This window comes from Schistocerca gregaria, chromosome 6, assembly GCF_023897955.1.
Source record: "Schistocerca gregaria isolate iqSchGreg1 chromosome 6, iqSchGreg1.2, whole genome shotgun sequence".
Taxonomy (NCBI): domain Eukaryota; kingdom Metazoa; phylum Arthropoda; class Insecta; order Orthoptera; family Acrididae; genus Schistocerca; species Schistocerca gregaria.
Window position 1 is genome coordinate 64,438,041 of NC_064925.1, and position 14,656 is coordinate 64,452,696.

Below are 14,656 nucleotides of genomic sequence, written 5' to 3' on the forward strand. Positions count from 1 at the left end.
GGCGTTCTGCGACGACACCCTCCGGCCCTGAGACGCCTCAAACAGCAAGGTATCGACACATTCGGAAAAGAGGGCACATCGTAGATGTTCATGTGAGGTGTAAGGTGGGTTAATGATGTTATATTGGCACCAAATTTCATCACAATGCCTGTCAAATCCACGGTGGACATATCACCAGACGATAAGGTTGCCACACACCAACTTACCCCACATTTCGCCCTTTTCGTTTGACACCGTCGCAATGGAAGTCAGAACCGGGACGCGCAGCGTTGAAATCAAGCAGTTTCATTGTGGGTGGCAAAGGAAAACATTTCAGGTGCGCTATCGCTGAGAGTCGACACTAAAGGCCTCGTGGGGTAACATAGACAGCACTAATGAAACAACCCCTTCCATTTGAGCGTTTATTCACACATATTTCGCGGATGAAAGGACAATTACAAGTGAGATAAGCAACAGGGTGACTTTCATAACAAATTTGACCACTAATTCCACGCTCTGGGCATTTCAACCGTACTCTATGGACACCCTACTCTATGCTTTAGCCGCACTGAACGTGGCATGACCTCTTTACAGAGCAGAGTGGCCGTAGCGTCTGCAGTGTCATACGTGGTGGTACACTTGGAACCGTGCAAAATCATCCGACGAAGTTTTGACATGACCCGAAGCAGAAAAGTGTTTATAAGCTATTTCATCTATCCTTAACTGCACCCTCCTGCGACGTGACCACGAGAATGTTTCGACATTGACACATGCGTGAATAAATGGTAAAGAGTCCCTCTGAGACCGCAGCCTCGGTGACAACTACGCACGTCCGTGAGCATATTAAAGATGTACCTCTCAGAAACTAGTAACGTGGCACCGATTGTGTTCCGAACAAGGTGGTCTTTGTGGGACACTTTACTATTAGATGACCACACCACAGGAGGGTGCGGGAAAAGAGGGGTGCGAAATCTTCAGATTACGTTCATATTTCGTCGAAGGGTTCCAGCCTTTAATGCAGAAAAAAAAAATTGTCGTTACCCTACACTCCAAAGGAGTGAGTCACGTTCTGTGGGGTTGTAGCACCGCGGTGTCCTTCAGCCGTCGGCACAAGGACTGTGCTGTCGAACGTCAACGGTCAGCGTACGGTGTTCAACGCTCTCCTAAACCTCAGAAACGATGCGATTTGTGCGTGCTGTACGTGGGACCCAACGGGGTACACGCGATATCAACGCACTCCAGTGGCAGTTGCGGGATGTTCCTAGTTCGTAAATCACACTGTTTACATATTTGGCGGGCTTAAGATTCCCACGTTAGCTCTACCAAAACGCACATTTCCTCCACTGTCCATATGCTAGTCATGTTGTTCTATATGTGATTGTGACAAATAAAAACTTCAGTATCCATACACCCTCCCCCCATGAACCATGGACCTTGCCGTTGCTGGAGAGACTTGCGTGGCTCAGCGATACAGATAGCCGTACCGTAGGTGCAACCACAACGGAGGGATAACTGTTGAGAGGCCAGACAAACGTGTGGTTCCTGAAGAGGGGCAGCAGCCTTTGCAGTAGTTGCAGGGGCAACAGTCTGGATGATTGACTGATCTGGCCTTGTAACAATAACCAAAACGGCCTTGCTGTGCTGGTACTGCGAACGGCTGAAAGCAAGGGGAAACTACGGCCGTAATCTTTCCCGAGTGCATGCAGCTTTACTGTATGATTAAATGATGATGGCGTCCTCTTGGGTAAAATATTTCGGAGGTGAAATAGTCATCCATTCGGATCTCCGGGCGGGGACTACTCAAGAGGATGTAGTTATCAGGAGAAAGAAAACTGGCGTTCTACGGATCGGAGAGTGGAATGTCAGATCCCTTAATCGGGCAGGTAGGTTAGAAAATTTAAAAACGGAAATGGATAGGTTAAAGTTAGATATAGTAGGAATTAGTGAAGTTCGGTGGCAGGTGGAACAAGACATTTGGTCAGGTGACTACAGGGTTATAAACACAAAATCAAATAGGGGTAATGCAGGAGTAGGTTTAATAATGAATAGGAAAATAGGAATGCGGGTAAGCTACTACAAACATCATAGTGAACGCATTATTGTGGCCAAGATAGACACGAAGCCCACACCTACTACAGTAGTACAAGTGTATATGCCAACTAGCTCTGCAGATGACGAAGACATTGAAGAAATGTATGATCAAATAAAATAAATTATTCAGATAGCGAAGGCCGACGAAAATTTAATGGTCATGGGTGACTGGAATTCGGTAGTAGGAAAAGGGTGAGAAGGAAACGTAGTAGGTGAATATGGACTAGGGCTAAGAAATGGAAGAGGAAGCCGCCTAGATGAATTTTGCACAGAGCACAACTTAATCATAGCTAACACTTGGTTCTAGAACCATAAAAGAAGGCTGTATACATGAAAGAAGCCTGGAGATACTGGCAGGTTTCAGACAGATTATATAATGGTAAGACAGAGATTTAGAAGCCAGGTTTTAAATTGTAAGACATTTCCAGGGGCAGATGTGGACTCTGACCACAATCTATTGGTTATGACCTGTAGATTAAAACTAAGGTGGGAATTTAAGGAGATGGGACCTGGATAAACTAAAAGAACCAGAGGTTGTACAGAGTTTCAGGGAGAGCATAAGGGAGCAATTGACAGGAATGGGGGGAAGAAATACGGTAGAAGAAGAATGGGTAGCTTTGAGGGATGAAGTAGTGAAGGCAGCAGAGGTTCAAGTAGGTAAAAAGACGAAGGCTAGTAGAAATCCTTGGGTAACAGATGAAATATTGAATTTAATTGATGAAAGGAGAAAATATAAAAACGCAGTAAATGAAGCAGGCAAAAAGGAATACAGAAGTCTCAAAAATGAGATCGACAGGAAGTACAAAATGGATAAGCACGGATGGCTAGAGGACAAATGTAAGGATGTAGAGGCTTATCTCATGAGGGGTAAGATAGATACTGCCTACAGGAAAATTAAAGAGACCTTTGGAGATAAGACAACCACTTGTATGAACATCAATAGCTCAGATGGAAACCCAGTTCTAAGCAAAGAAGGGAAGGCACAAAGGTGGAAGGAGTATATAGACGGTCTATACAAGAGCGATGTACTTGAGGACAATATAATGGAAATGGAAGAGGATGTAGATGAAGATGAAATGGGAAATACGATACTACGTGAAGAGTTTGACAGAGCACTGAAAGACCTGAGTCGAAACAAGGCCCTGGGAGTAGACAACATTCCATTGGAACTACTGACGGCCTTGGGAGAGCCAGCCCTGACAAAACAGGCGAAATACCCTCAGACTTCAAGAAGAATATAATAATTCCAATCCCAAAGAAAGCAGGTATTGACAGATGTGAAAATTACCGAACTATCAGTTTAATAAGTCACAGCTGCAAAATACTAACGCGAATTCTTTACAGACGAATGGAAAAACTAGTAGAAGCCGACCTCGGGGAAGATCAGTTTGGATTCCGTAGAAATGTTGGAACACGTGAGGCAATACTGTCCCTAGAAGCTAGGTTAAGGAAGGGCAAACCGACGTTTCTAGCATTTGTGTACTTAGAGAAAGCTTTTGACAATGTTGATTGGAATACTCTCTTTCAAATTCTGAAGGTAGCAGGGGTAAAATACAGGGAGCGAAAGGCTATTTACAATTTGTACAGAAACCAGATGGCAGTTATAAGAGTCGAGGGAAATGAAAGGGAAGCAGTGGTTGGGAAGGGAGTAAGACAGGGTTGTAGTCTCTCCCCGATGTTACTCAATCTGTATTTTGAGCAAGCAGTGAAGGAAACAAAAGAAAAATTCGGAGTAGGTATTAAAATCCATGGAGAAGAAATAAAAATGTTGAGGTTCGCCGATCACATCGTAATTCTGTCAGAGACAGCAAAGGACTTGGAAGAGCAGTTGCGCGGAATGGGTAGTGTCTTGAAAGGCGGATATAAAATGAACATCAACAAAAGCAAAACGAGGATAATGGAATGTAGTCGAATAAAGTCGGGTGATGCTGAGGGCATTAGATTAGGAAATGAGACACTTAAAATAGTAAAGGAGTTTTGCTATTTGGGGAGAAAAATAACTGATGATGGTCGAAGTAGAGAGGATATAAAATGTAGACTGGCAATGGCAAGGAAAGCATTTCTGATGAAGAGAAATTTATTAACATCGAGTATAGGTTTCAGTGTCAGGAAGTAATTTCTGAAAGTATTTGTATGGAGTGTAGCCACGTATGGAAGTGAAACATGGACGATAACTAGTTTGGGCAAGAAGAGAATAGAGCTTTCGAAATGTGGTGCTACAGAAGAATGCTGAAGATTAGATGGGTAGATCACGTAACTAATGAGGAAGTATTGAATAGCGTTGGGGAGAAGAGACGTTTGTGGCACAACTTGACCAGAAGAAGGGATCGGTTGGTAGGATATGTTCTGAGGCATCAAGGGATCAGCAATTTAGTATTAGAGGGCAGCGTGGGGGGTAAAAATCGTAGAGGGAGACCAAGAGATGACTACACTAAGCAGATTCAGAAGGATGTAGGTTGCAGTAGGTACTGGGAGATGAAGAAGCTTGCACAAGATAGAGTAGCATGGAGAGCTGCATCAAACCAGTCTCAGGACTGAAGACCACAACAACAACATCCATACACATGTTTTAAGATAAAAATTGAAATACCGTCTACAATAAATAAGGACACAAGCTCTTAAACTTTCCATCACGAACAATGCGATGCAAATTTGCAATAGTTCTCCACATAAGATAAACATGATTTTATCTTTCCCACATTTTAGTAAAACCCAAAGGTCATTCTTACTTGATCACTCTTCCTACCCAGTAGCAGAATCTTTACATGTGAATTACGAAACTTAAAAGAAAAAAGGTACAAAATATCTTTATGCGATTAGCGCAAGCTGTCCTGCAGATTAAGCCAATCGAGCAAACTCACTCCTCAAAAGATGGTCAACTTAAATTTACATAACATTAGATATTATGGTGTATACTTATATTAAACTAATAATAAAGCACCAGAACGTATCAAATAGAAGAATGTTAGGAAATAAAATGTTTAGATGTGGCGATACGAGAACCAGTGCCACAGTGTATGTCTTTTGAGGAGTCGGTAACGCTGCTCACTAATCTAAACCGACGACAACTAACTGTTAGTCAATCCTAGCCTGTTCCCACTTGCTAAAAGTTTTCATTGTAGCTATGTTAATAACTGAAATTTGATGATAATGAATTGTACCAAGAACAATGCATTTTTGGTGGAACCTCAGTGTGTCGTTGCCTTCAAAAGTCATACTCTCATAATACGTAAGTTACATTAATTATTTTGCCACGAATTTGATGTTTCTCAAAATTTCATTGCAACGAATCATATAGTTAACAAAGGATTTTCGAATGATTCTCAGTTTACTGGTGGTGAGAAACGGCAAATATACTTAGGGGCTTGAACTGATTTGCCAATATGGCGCCTCTCTGGGCTGAAGGGAGATAGCGTGCGTGTGACGTAGGAGGCCTTGTTCCAACTCACTGGTCAACGCTCAGACGCACTCTCAGAATATCTGACATCTTAGATGTTACTCTGCACGTTCGGAAAGACTCCTGAATATTCCACGCTATGACGTCAGATACTCGTCACGTTCAACGTTTGCATGCACGGTAGGTGTGTCGACGGCTTTAGAGTAGGCTTGAAACTAGCAGGAGGTGGCAGCAGCGCACAAATTTGTCAAGGACGTCGTAGTAAAGCTCACCACATTGAGAACTGTCGTTTTCGCCCGCGAAATGTATGGGAATCAACGCACTATTGTGTATGGTGCATGTGCAGACACTTGCTGTTTGAGACTCTGTATGTCCATGTTTACGTTAATGGTTGCGACACCTCTACTGTTCAGTACAGAACGTCAAATCGTTTTGTCGTTTTCGCCCGCGAAATGTATGGGAATCAACGCACTATTGTGTATGGTGCATGTGCAGACACTTGCTGTTTGAGACTCTGTATGTCCATGTTTACGTTAATGGTTGCGACACCTCTACTGTTCAGTACAGAACGTCAAATCAAACACCTTTCAGCCGTCTAAATTTCCATCTTGATATTTTATTGCGCTACCAGTTTCGGCGATACATTACGCCCTGATCAGGCTCGCTCACCGACTTGTAGGGAAAGTGGAAGACTCTCACCTCTGGTCCAGTCGAAATACGGGCCAGCATACTGGTATCCGTAGCACTGTGACACAGCGATCATTCGAAACGTCACCTGATTGGGAATGTTGTGTAACAGTCGGTATGCGATGTTTGAAGTAATCGCTGTCTCAAAAATCTACGGATGTCAGTCATTTAGTTGTGGTCCCTATCTCGACTGGATGAAAGGTAGGAACCTTCCTACACGTCGGTCAGGGGGCCTAAAGATGGCATAATATATCGCCGAAACTAGAAGCCAAACAAAACAATAATTAGGAAATTTAGATGGATGGCAGGTGTTTGATTTGACATCCTGTTGTTGTTTGAAGCGTTGCCTAGTCCGTGGTTGGCGTCACAGAGACCACCCTCTTGCACTGTTAGAGAAGAAGACTGGAGGCTACTTCGACCCTATGGGAGAAAATTATGGGTATTGAAAGAGCGAACCTTTAATTTAGTTCCGCAGTGTATATGTCTCTACTCTGGAACGTCAGGTGAGTTTTCTCTGTTGTTTCGGTAGATATTTGCAAAGTTGTTTCTGCAACGTGTATCTGGTGTCGTTCCTAACAAATCTCTTATTTTTCTTTTTGTGATTTTAACACCTTACATAAAAAGGTGGGCAGGCAGCGGCAATATTACGCTGCTATTCGACCACAGACAGTACAAATAGAATCAAGGAAGACCCAGAAAAACAAAACATATTGGTGAACAAAAACAGTAGAATCATGAGTAAAAAAATACGAAGCCGTTCACAGGTGCAGAAAAAGAAAAAAAAGGTCAGCAATGTACAAGAACACTGAAGACTGAGATGACACATGTGAACAATGGAGGGTGGGTGGTGAAAGCACTGAAGCACTAACACGATGACACACACACACGGAACCGATGGCGATGATCCTCAGCGCATGAACGTTCACTTGAAGTGTGTGAGTCCGGGGACCGGCCAAAAGGGGAAAGGCATTGGAGGAGGGAGAGGGGAGAGTGTAGATGCCAGTGGCAGAGGAGATCGGGGGAGGGAGGAAAAAAGGTACAGGTGATAGGGGAAGCCTGAGGGGAGGAGGGGGAGGAAGGGAGGAGGGAGAGAGTGTGCCCTAAGGAAAAAAAACATGGTGTGGAAGGGGAGGGGATGAGGGCATTATCAGGAAGGGGGAGTTGGCAGAAGCCCCTTTGGGCGAGGGTATGGAGAGTGGAGAGATGGAGAGCAGGTGGGACATGACAATACAGGTGCGGCAGTGTACAGTGGTGGCAGAGTATGGGAGAGACAAGCGGATGAGGGGGATCAAGTTTACGGGTGGTGTAGAGGATCCATATCAATTTGAGGAAAAGGAGAAGGAGTGGGAACGGAATAAGGTCATACAGGATCCGTGTGGGGGTGGGGAGACAGAGGCAGTAGGCGAGGTGAAGAGCATGATGTTCTAGGATGTCAAGGGATTTGTAAAAGGTAGGAGGGGCGGAGATCCAGACAGAGTGAGCTTAGCAGATGATAGGGTGGATGAGGGATTCTGGCCATGTGTGACCAGAAAGGAGCTTGAGGAGACAGAGCCTTGGCTTGGGTTGTCCGGAGATGGGGCATCCAGGAGAGGCGACGGTCTACGGTGACGCCAAGGTACTTGAGGGTGGAGTGAGGGCGATAGGACGGCCAAAAATGGTGATATAGAGATCAAGGAGACGGAAGGAAGGGGTGGTTTTGCCAACAATGATCGCCTGAGTCTTAGAAGGGTTGACCTTGAGCAACCACTGGTTGCACCAAGTGGTGAACCAGTCAAGATGGAATTGGAGAAGGTGCCAAACAAATCTTGCTCATCACGTCACGTCGAAATGAAGCGAACTTTTTGTCTCCAATTACAAAGAAAATTATTTTTATATCGGAATTTTGTGGGTCCATTCGATAGAGCGGTCAACGCAGGTCAGGGCGCTCCTGTCGCTGGTGGAGCATTGGTATTTCCTTGAGTTTTACTGTCCCTGTTAATTCATAACGGTAAAACGAATATCGCTCGAAACTAATCTGGGACCGCTCCGTCGATCGTCACGTCAAATTCCATTTGAAAATTTTCTTTAATTCTAAACAAACCGCCGATTCCCTTCGGTCGTCGGCATCATCCAATGACGTGATTAGCTGGATTTGTTTGCCTTAGAAGTTACAATTGTTTCAGTGGCATTGTGTTCCTGGAATGTATCAGAGGAAAGCATGATACATGTTCCATTCTTTAAACACCTTAAAGACATTAGTCAATCACATTTGCAAACCAGTAAGAATGTATCGACAATGTTTTCTATCCTGTTCTTGATAAATTAAGTTGACTAAAGCCAGAGAACCTTCGTCTTCACAAGAAAACATGGTGTCATATTACGAACGTCGCCGAGTGGCGTTAAAAGCTCTAAGTGGTGGAAACCAAATTCTTCAGGACTGGTGCTGTCATCTGGAAAGTAGAAGTAGTAGATCTTTGCACCGCTAGGTGGCGAGAGCTCCATATCTGATGAGTCAGTGTGCGGAGTGGCATTCAGCTGGGAGGACATGTTGCGTGTCCACAGTGATTTCCGTAATACTCTGTGTTTGTTGTGTGGCGATTTTACGATGGATCCGCGAACAGAACAGCGCTTGTGTATCAAATTCTGTGCGAATCTCGGGAAAAGTGCTACGGAGGCCCTTGAAATGATTCAACAAGTGATTGGGGGATAGAGCAAGATCTGTACGTGTGTGTTTGAGTGGCATGGTTGGTTTATGGCCGACCTTACAGACGTCGAAGACGATGCTCACACTGGAAAGCCCATTAGCCGCACAACACCAGACATTTTCTTTGATACCAAGGGAATTGTGCACGAAGAATTCGTCCCACCCAACGGGACCGATATTTGGTATCAAGGGAATTGGCTGCTGCATCACGACCACGCGCCCTGTCACACTTTCTCGCTCACCAGGACCTTTCGGCAAAAAACAACATGGCGGTTGTACCTCACCCACCGTACTCGCCAAATTTGGCACCTTGCGACTTCACGCTATTGGCAAAACTGAAATTCCAGTTGAAAGGCTGTCGGTTAGCCATTCAAGAGAGGCTCTTCAAATGGCTCTGAGCACTATGGGACTTAACATCTGAGGTCATCTGTCCTCTAGAGAGGATTCAAGAAGCATCGCACGTGGTGATAAACACCATCAAAGAACAGGACTTCCTGAAAACCAGTGGCAGAAGCGCTGGAACCGGCGTGTATGTGCGGATGGGAACTGCTTACAGTGTGATGGTGACCATTAGTCCAAAGGTAAGCTTTTCAACAGATGGCAGCACCAATCCCGAAAATTTTTCATGGCGCCTCGTAATTATTAGGCTGTGCTGATGGAATTTTATCAGTTTTTTCGTAGGTCCCCCCGGTGTTTTATGCTAATTATTTCAGTTAGTGTGTCCATTATTTTTTTTAGAGGGAATGCCACAAGTGGATAGGCTGTAGGATGGAGAAAACCTAAGCGTAAAGTGTGATAAAGTTCTGGCACTTGGGAAAGGTAAAAGTTCCCGGGTAATCCATGACGAGATGTCGACAGTTTATGGAAATGACTGCACATCTTGTGGCAGTGTTGTGGGATGGGAAAGGAATTGCCGAACTTGTTGCATCTGCCTGACAGACGAGCCAAATATCAAAGTTATCCGAGAATGTCATGCTTCCAGTTTTCTGGCACTGCCACGGAGCCATCCTCACAGATTTACTTCCCAGGGATCAAACAATTACCACCAGATGCTACAGCAATATTCTAGACACGTGATGCTGAGATTGCAAGGCGCTCGGGAGGCCAACAATCGCTGGCTAAAACGTGTACAGGGTAATTCAGCCTACCAATGGGTTTTATGCAACCAGTGACGCCTTCACATACAAGAAGCCAGATTTTGATAATCTCTCCCTTGCTACGTATAAACCGTTAGTATTAGAGAAAAACTAACGGATCTTTTTGTACGATTTTTAATGTAGTTTGATTTTGTACTGAAATAATTTTGAGGTAGACGCTGTAAGTTTTAAATTATTCAAGAAAAACGTACAAAAGCGACCTATCACTGCGTTTTTCTTTAAGAGGAAAGAGAAGTCAAGTGGGCTTCAAAAATTTGATTTTTAGATTTTAGCATATTTGAAATGCCTGGTTTCGTGCGTGAAACAGTTTTTGTTTAATATAAATACGACAATTATTTCTTGAGATATGATGGTTTTCCTGACGCTCTGTGCAATTTAGGGATGGTGATGTGAAGGCTTATGACCGGGTATGTGCAGAAGAACCCTATGGTCCTAACGTCGCAATTTCTAAACTATAGTACATTGGGTATGTCCAGAAGAGGATTGGCTCCAGGTGCAATAGATTATTGAAAGAAAAGTCAAAAATAGTATTGGAAGATGGTAAGAAGATATGTAGTAAAGGTCGCCTGACAAATATTGAAATAGATGGATTACAGAATTATTATGGCTTGGCCATAAGAAGAAATGTAGGGAATTTAGAAAATATAACAAAAATATGTATGGGCTATCTTTTTACATAAGCTACCCACAAATCAAAATCCAATGCATGGTCTTTGCCCAAATGATCGTGACACTTGGTGCAAGTACAGGAGAAGTGCCAGATATAACCACAAACATTTTTTACCTGCATCAGTAACGAATGAAATAAAACCAACATTTATAGACCTTTGTAAAGATACCTTGTTGATGAAAATTTTTCTTGCAAAACGCCACCGTTTAAATGAATGTGTGAATTGTGTTATTTCGAACCGGTTACCGAAAACTGTATTTGTTCAGATTAAAAACATCAAAATTTGTGTTTTTGATGCTATTTTTTGCTTAAATGATGGTGTAATTAGAAAAGTGGATACTTAGGAATTATTGGGCTTAAAATCTAGAGGAAATACTGAAAAATCCTTGGTGCAAATACATTAAGAGAGAATCTGTAAAGCAGATTTTGCTAATGTAAAATGCACAAAAGAAGCCAGACAGAGAAGATGAGAGACCAACAGAAGAAAAGAAGATCAGAATGATTCAGATGATCCTCAGCATGGTGCAGGAAAATATTGGTCGTAAGTGATTCTCATCAATAACTACACTACAATTGCAATATTAATCCTTAAATAGATTTTTCTCAAAACTAATTTTTTTTCCTTTCCGGTACCATAAACTAATGGGGCTAGAAACATGAAATTTGGTCAACTTGAACTGCAGATGGTAATTAGTTATTACAAGTAAATTGAGAACCACTAAACTAAACTATCAGAAACTGTTTTATAATAATTAATGTACAAAAATGTTCAATTTTAATCATGAAAGAATAAATAATTTTTTCTTCGGAACTATAAGAGTTATTATGTTCATTTTACTTAAAAATTGAGGCATATATATAAAAATTTAATTGTTTTATCACTTATAGTTCCTTTGGAAAGTGTACCTGTTCAAAGGGTAAAACAGAATTGGCAGAATAGGGATAAAAATGGCCTTCCGTCTCCCCTTAGTATATCGAAAACTGTGTCTCCAACTAAAATTTATATCAGAACAATGTTTAACTAAATAAAACTTCCTACAAAAAAGGTGATGTTCATTTTTTCTACATGACTAATAGCTCGCGCGTAGCGAACGAGAGAATATGAAAAATCTCTGGAGTGGTTTTTGAACGTGTTGCAGGTTGCATAAAACCCATAGGTGGGGGCAGTTGAATTACCCTCTATACCCGAATGCTGCGTGGAGAAGAATGAACAACCTAAAATCAAGACAAACACTGTATAACATGTTAAGGGTGACAATTAGATCTTTACAATATCCCTTCGCAATGCTGTAGGCGCCAGCTCACAAGCACCCCACTTCTCTGCGAGGTATCTGCTGGACTGCTCGTCACATCTCTTTCCATGCCACTGCTGTGGGATCCCTGCTTTTCGTACTCCGGTTTAATGCTACCAGTGAACAAGCACTTCACAATGTACGCAGACTTATACTCCCCTGCCGTTATTTCTGTTACAGATGACGCACTCAAACGCTACCCAGTTGCGGCTGCTGGATGTTCAGCGAGAGGTTTCCGGAAAGTTCACTTGCGAGGTCACCGTCGAGAGTTCACGGAAGCCCTTCTCTACGAAAAGGGGCCACGCAACTTTGCAGGTCGTTGGTGAGTACCTTCAGCGCAGTAGCTGCAAGCAATTAGTCTTATGCGAAATGTAACTCGCGCAACTTGTCGCCTGTGTCCCCGTCTTACGCAGTTAACTCGAAATTATTAGAAGAACCCTTAACACTAACTGCGACAGTTTTCTTAGAAAGTCATCGCATTAAGTAACATTTCTTTTGCCTGTAAGTCACAAATATTCACTAAACAAGAAAAGACCCAAGATAACGAGAAATACAGTAGGGATATGTTTCGATAAAGAGTGTCTCAAAAATCAAATTACACCAAAATTCGCACTTGTGAATATAAAAGCAACGAAGAAAAGTATGAAATACTGAAAATTACTATCCTGATTGAAACTCAGATAATTATGTCACTCTTATTGGCTAAGAAACCATGTCTAGGACGCAGCTGATGATGGGCGTGTGCCCGGTACCAGTCTGCCAATAAATAGTAATGGTAAACCACTGTGGTGTTTGTGGCACACAGCGTGTGTATGTGTGGTTGCCTAATATTGTCTCTGCAGTGGAATTCTCACGCCTACAAATGTTTAAAACGACCCTGCTATTGTCAGCCTATACCTAGGAATTTCTATAAAACGAGGAATAATGTCGTGGTTTTATTTTATCAAATCAAATCAGCTACTTGTATCAGGATGCTACTAATCTGAATTACAATTTTCATATCACCTACTGAAATACAAACAGCAGTTTTAGTGCACCGATGATCTGCTCGCTGGGGCATTCACGACTCTGCAGATGATGTACGTAGTGTACCTGTAGTTTCTGACTACGTAGTGGATGCAGTATGCAACCTTCAAACTCCTAGCTCCAAAAATATCTCAGTGCAAGACATAAAATAAACCAAATTTCGGTTTCCTCCCTCGCGAGGTACATAATTTCAGCTCAAGTATTTTTCTATAGCGGGCCGCGGTGGCCGACCGGGTCTAAGTGCTTCAGTCCGGAACCCCCCACTGCTACGGTCGCAGGTTCGAATCCTGCCTCGGGCATGGATGTGTGTGATATCCTTAGGTTAGCCAGGTACAAGTAGTTCTATGTCTAGGGGACTGATGACCTCAGATGTTGTCCCATAGTGCTCAGAGCCATTTGAAACATTCGTCTATAAAGAAGCACTTCAGTGTGAATCAGACTCTAACAGACGTAAGGAATCTTCACTCAGGTCAACAGAATAACAACTCTGTTCACAGAGAAACAACTTCACACGATCCTTGTGGCGAAATCAATACTTTTCAAAATGTAACCGCCACATTCTCCTCTATCAGTGTCGCCAGCGAAGTCTCTAGGTCCATCTCTCTTAAGTCGATTCCCACAGGGAAGTGTCTCCCCGCCATATGCGTGCTCCCTCCTGTGATCGAGGCACCTACGCTTGCGCTCAGGTGAAGAAACCCAATATCCATTACAAACACTACAGGGGTCCTAATCTACCAGTCAATTCCCGAAGCTCACACTCCTTTCAGAATGGTTTTTGGAATTTTCCATTTCCCCTTCTACATCCTTAGCACTCTCCCAATGAAATACACGTCCCTGCTTTTCGGTGGAAAGGATGACCCGGCTCTTTCAGTGAGAAGATTTCTTCGACGTCAGATGGCGACCATCGCTTTTGACTTTTCACATTCCTTTGCACTAGAAAGGATGTCTTTTGGCCTTGTTCCGCCCCAAAACTCTTCTACCAGGTAAGCTATTCTGAAAGAGTTTTTCGGCCTACCAGATTGCAACCTCCTGGCCGCTACGGGTTTTCTGTGGCATCCAGCGTTGTAAACCGCCGCCTACTCGCTCTGTGCTCTTTCAGGTCAGCAAATGTCGGGCCGTCAAGGACAGGAAAACTCTCATACCAGCCCCCCTTTTTAACACATAGTTGCTTCTGAGGAGCGTGTCGCCCATGTCAGCTTTTCTGTCAGCTCTCTGCTTCAATTAATTCCGAGACATGCAGTACCACAGAAACTGTTAGTACATGGTGCTAGCCAGCATCAGCCAATGAGATGAGTAATAATCTAATTGTGCATCATAAACAGTAATGTAATGTAAATATAAATCGATAATAATTTACAGAATTACAATAGTTAGACAGCTTATGTAAAGCATTACTTGTTTTCACACCAACATGCCCTTCTGTAACTATCTGTCCCTGTGATTTGTCTGCTTTGTGAGTAATTTACGTATCCATCCAGCCAAGACTAGATGCGTAAGAGCCTCTCTTACATGTGAAGAACATTACACATATTAAACATATGATTATTACTACATAAACGTTACAAGTGGAAGACTGTCATGAAGGTCTCCAGTACCAGACACTTTGGGGTATTTATTGTTTTCTACCGTCAGACAAACTGCACTACATTAAATGTATTGAACTCTAATATAATA

The 14,656-nt window shown here is 42.9% G+C and overlaps 1 protein-coding gene across 1 annotated transcript in view; it reads left to right on the plus strand.

The window, feature by feature from the left end:
* Positions 1–14,656, plus strand: part of LOC126278521 (uncharacterized) — a 351,012-nt gene that overhangs the window by 145,288 nt on the left and 191,068 nt on the right. The window contains exon 3 of the mRNA XM_049978688.1: positions 12,137–12,278. Coding sequence (XP_049834645.1) covers positions 12,137–12,278 — 142 coding nt within the window. The remainder of the gene's footprint in view (positions 1–12,136; positions 12,279–14,656) is intronic.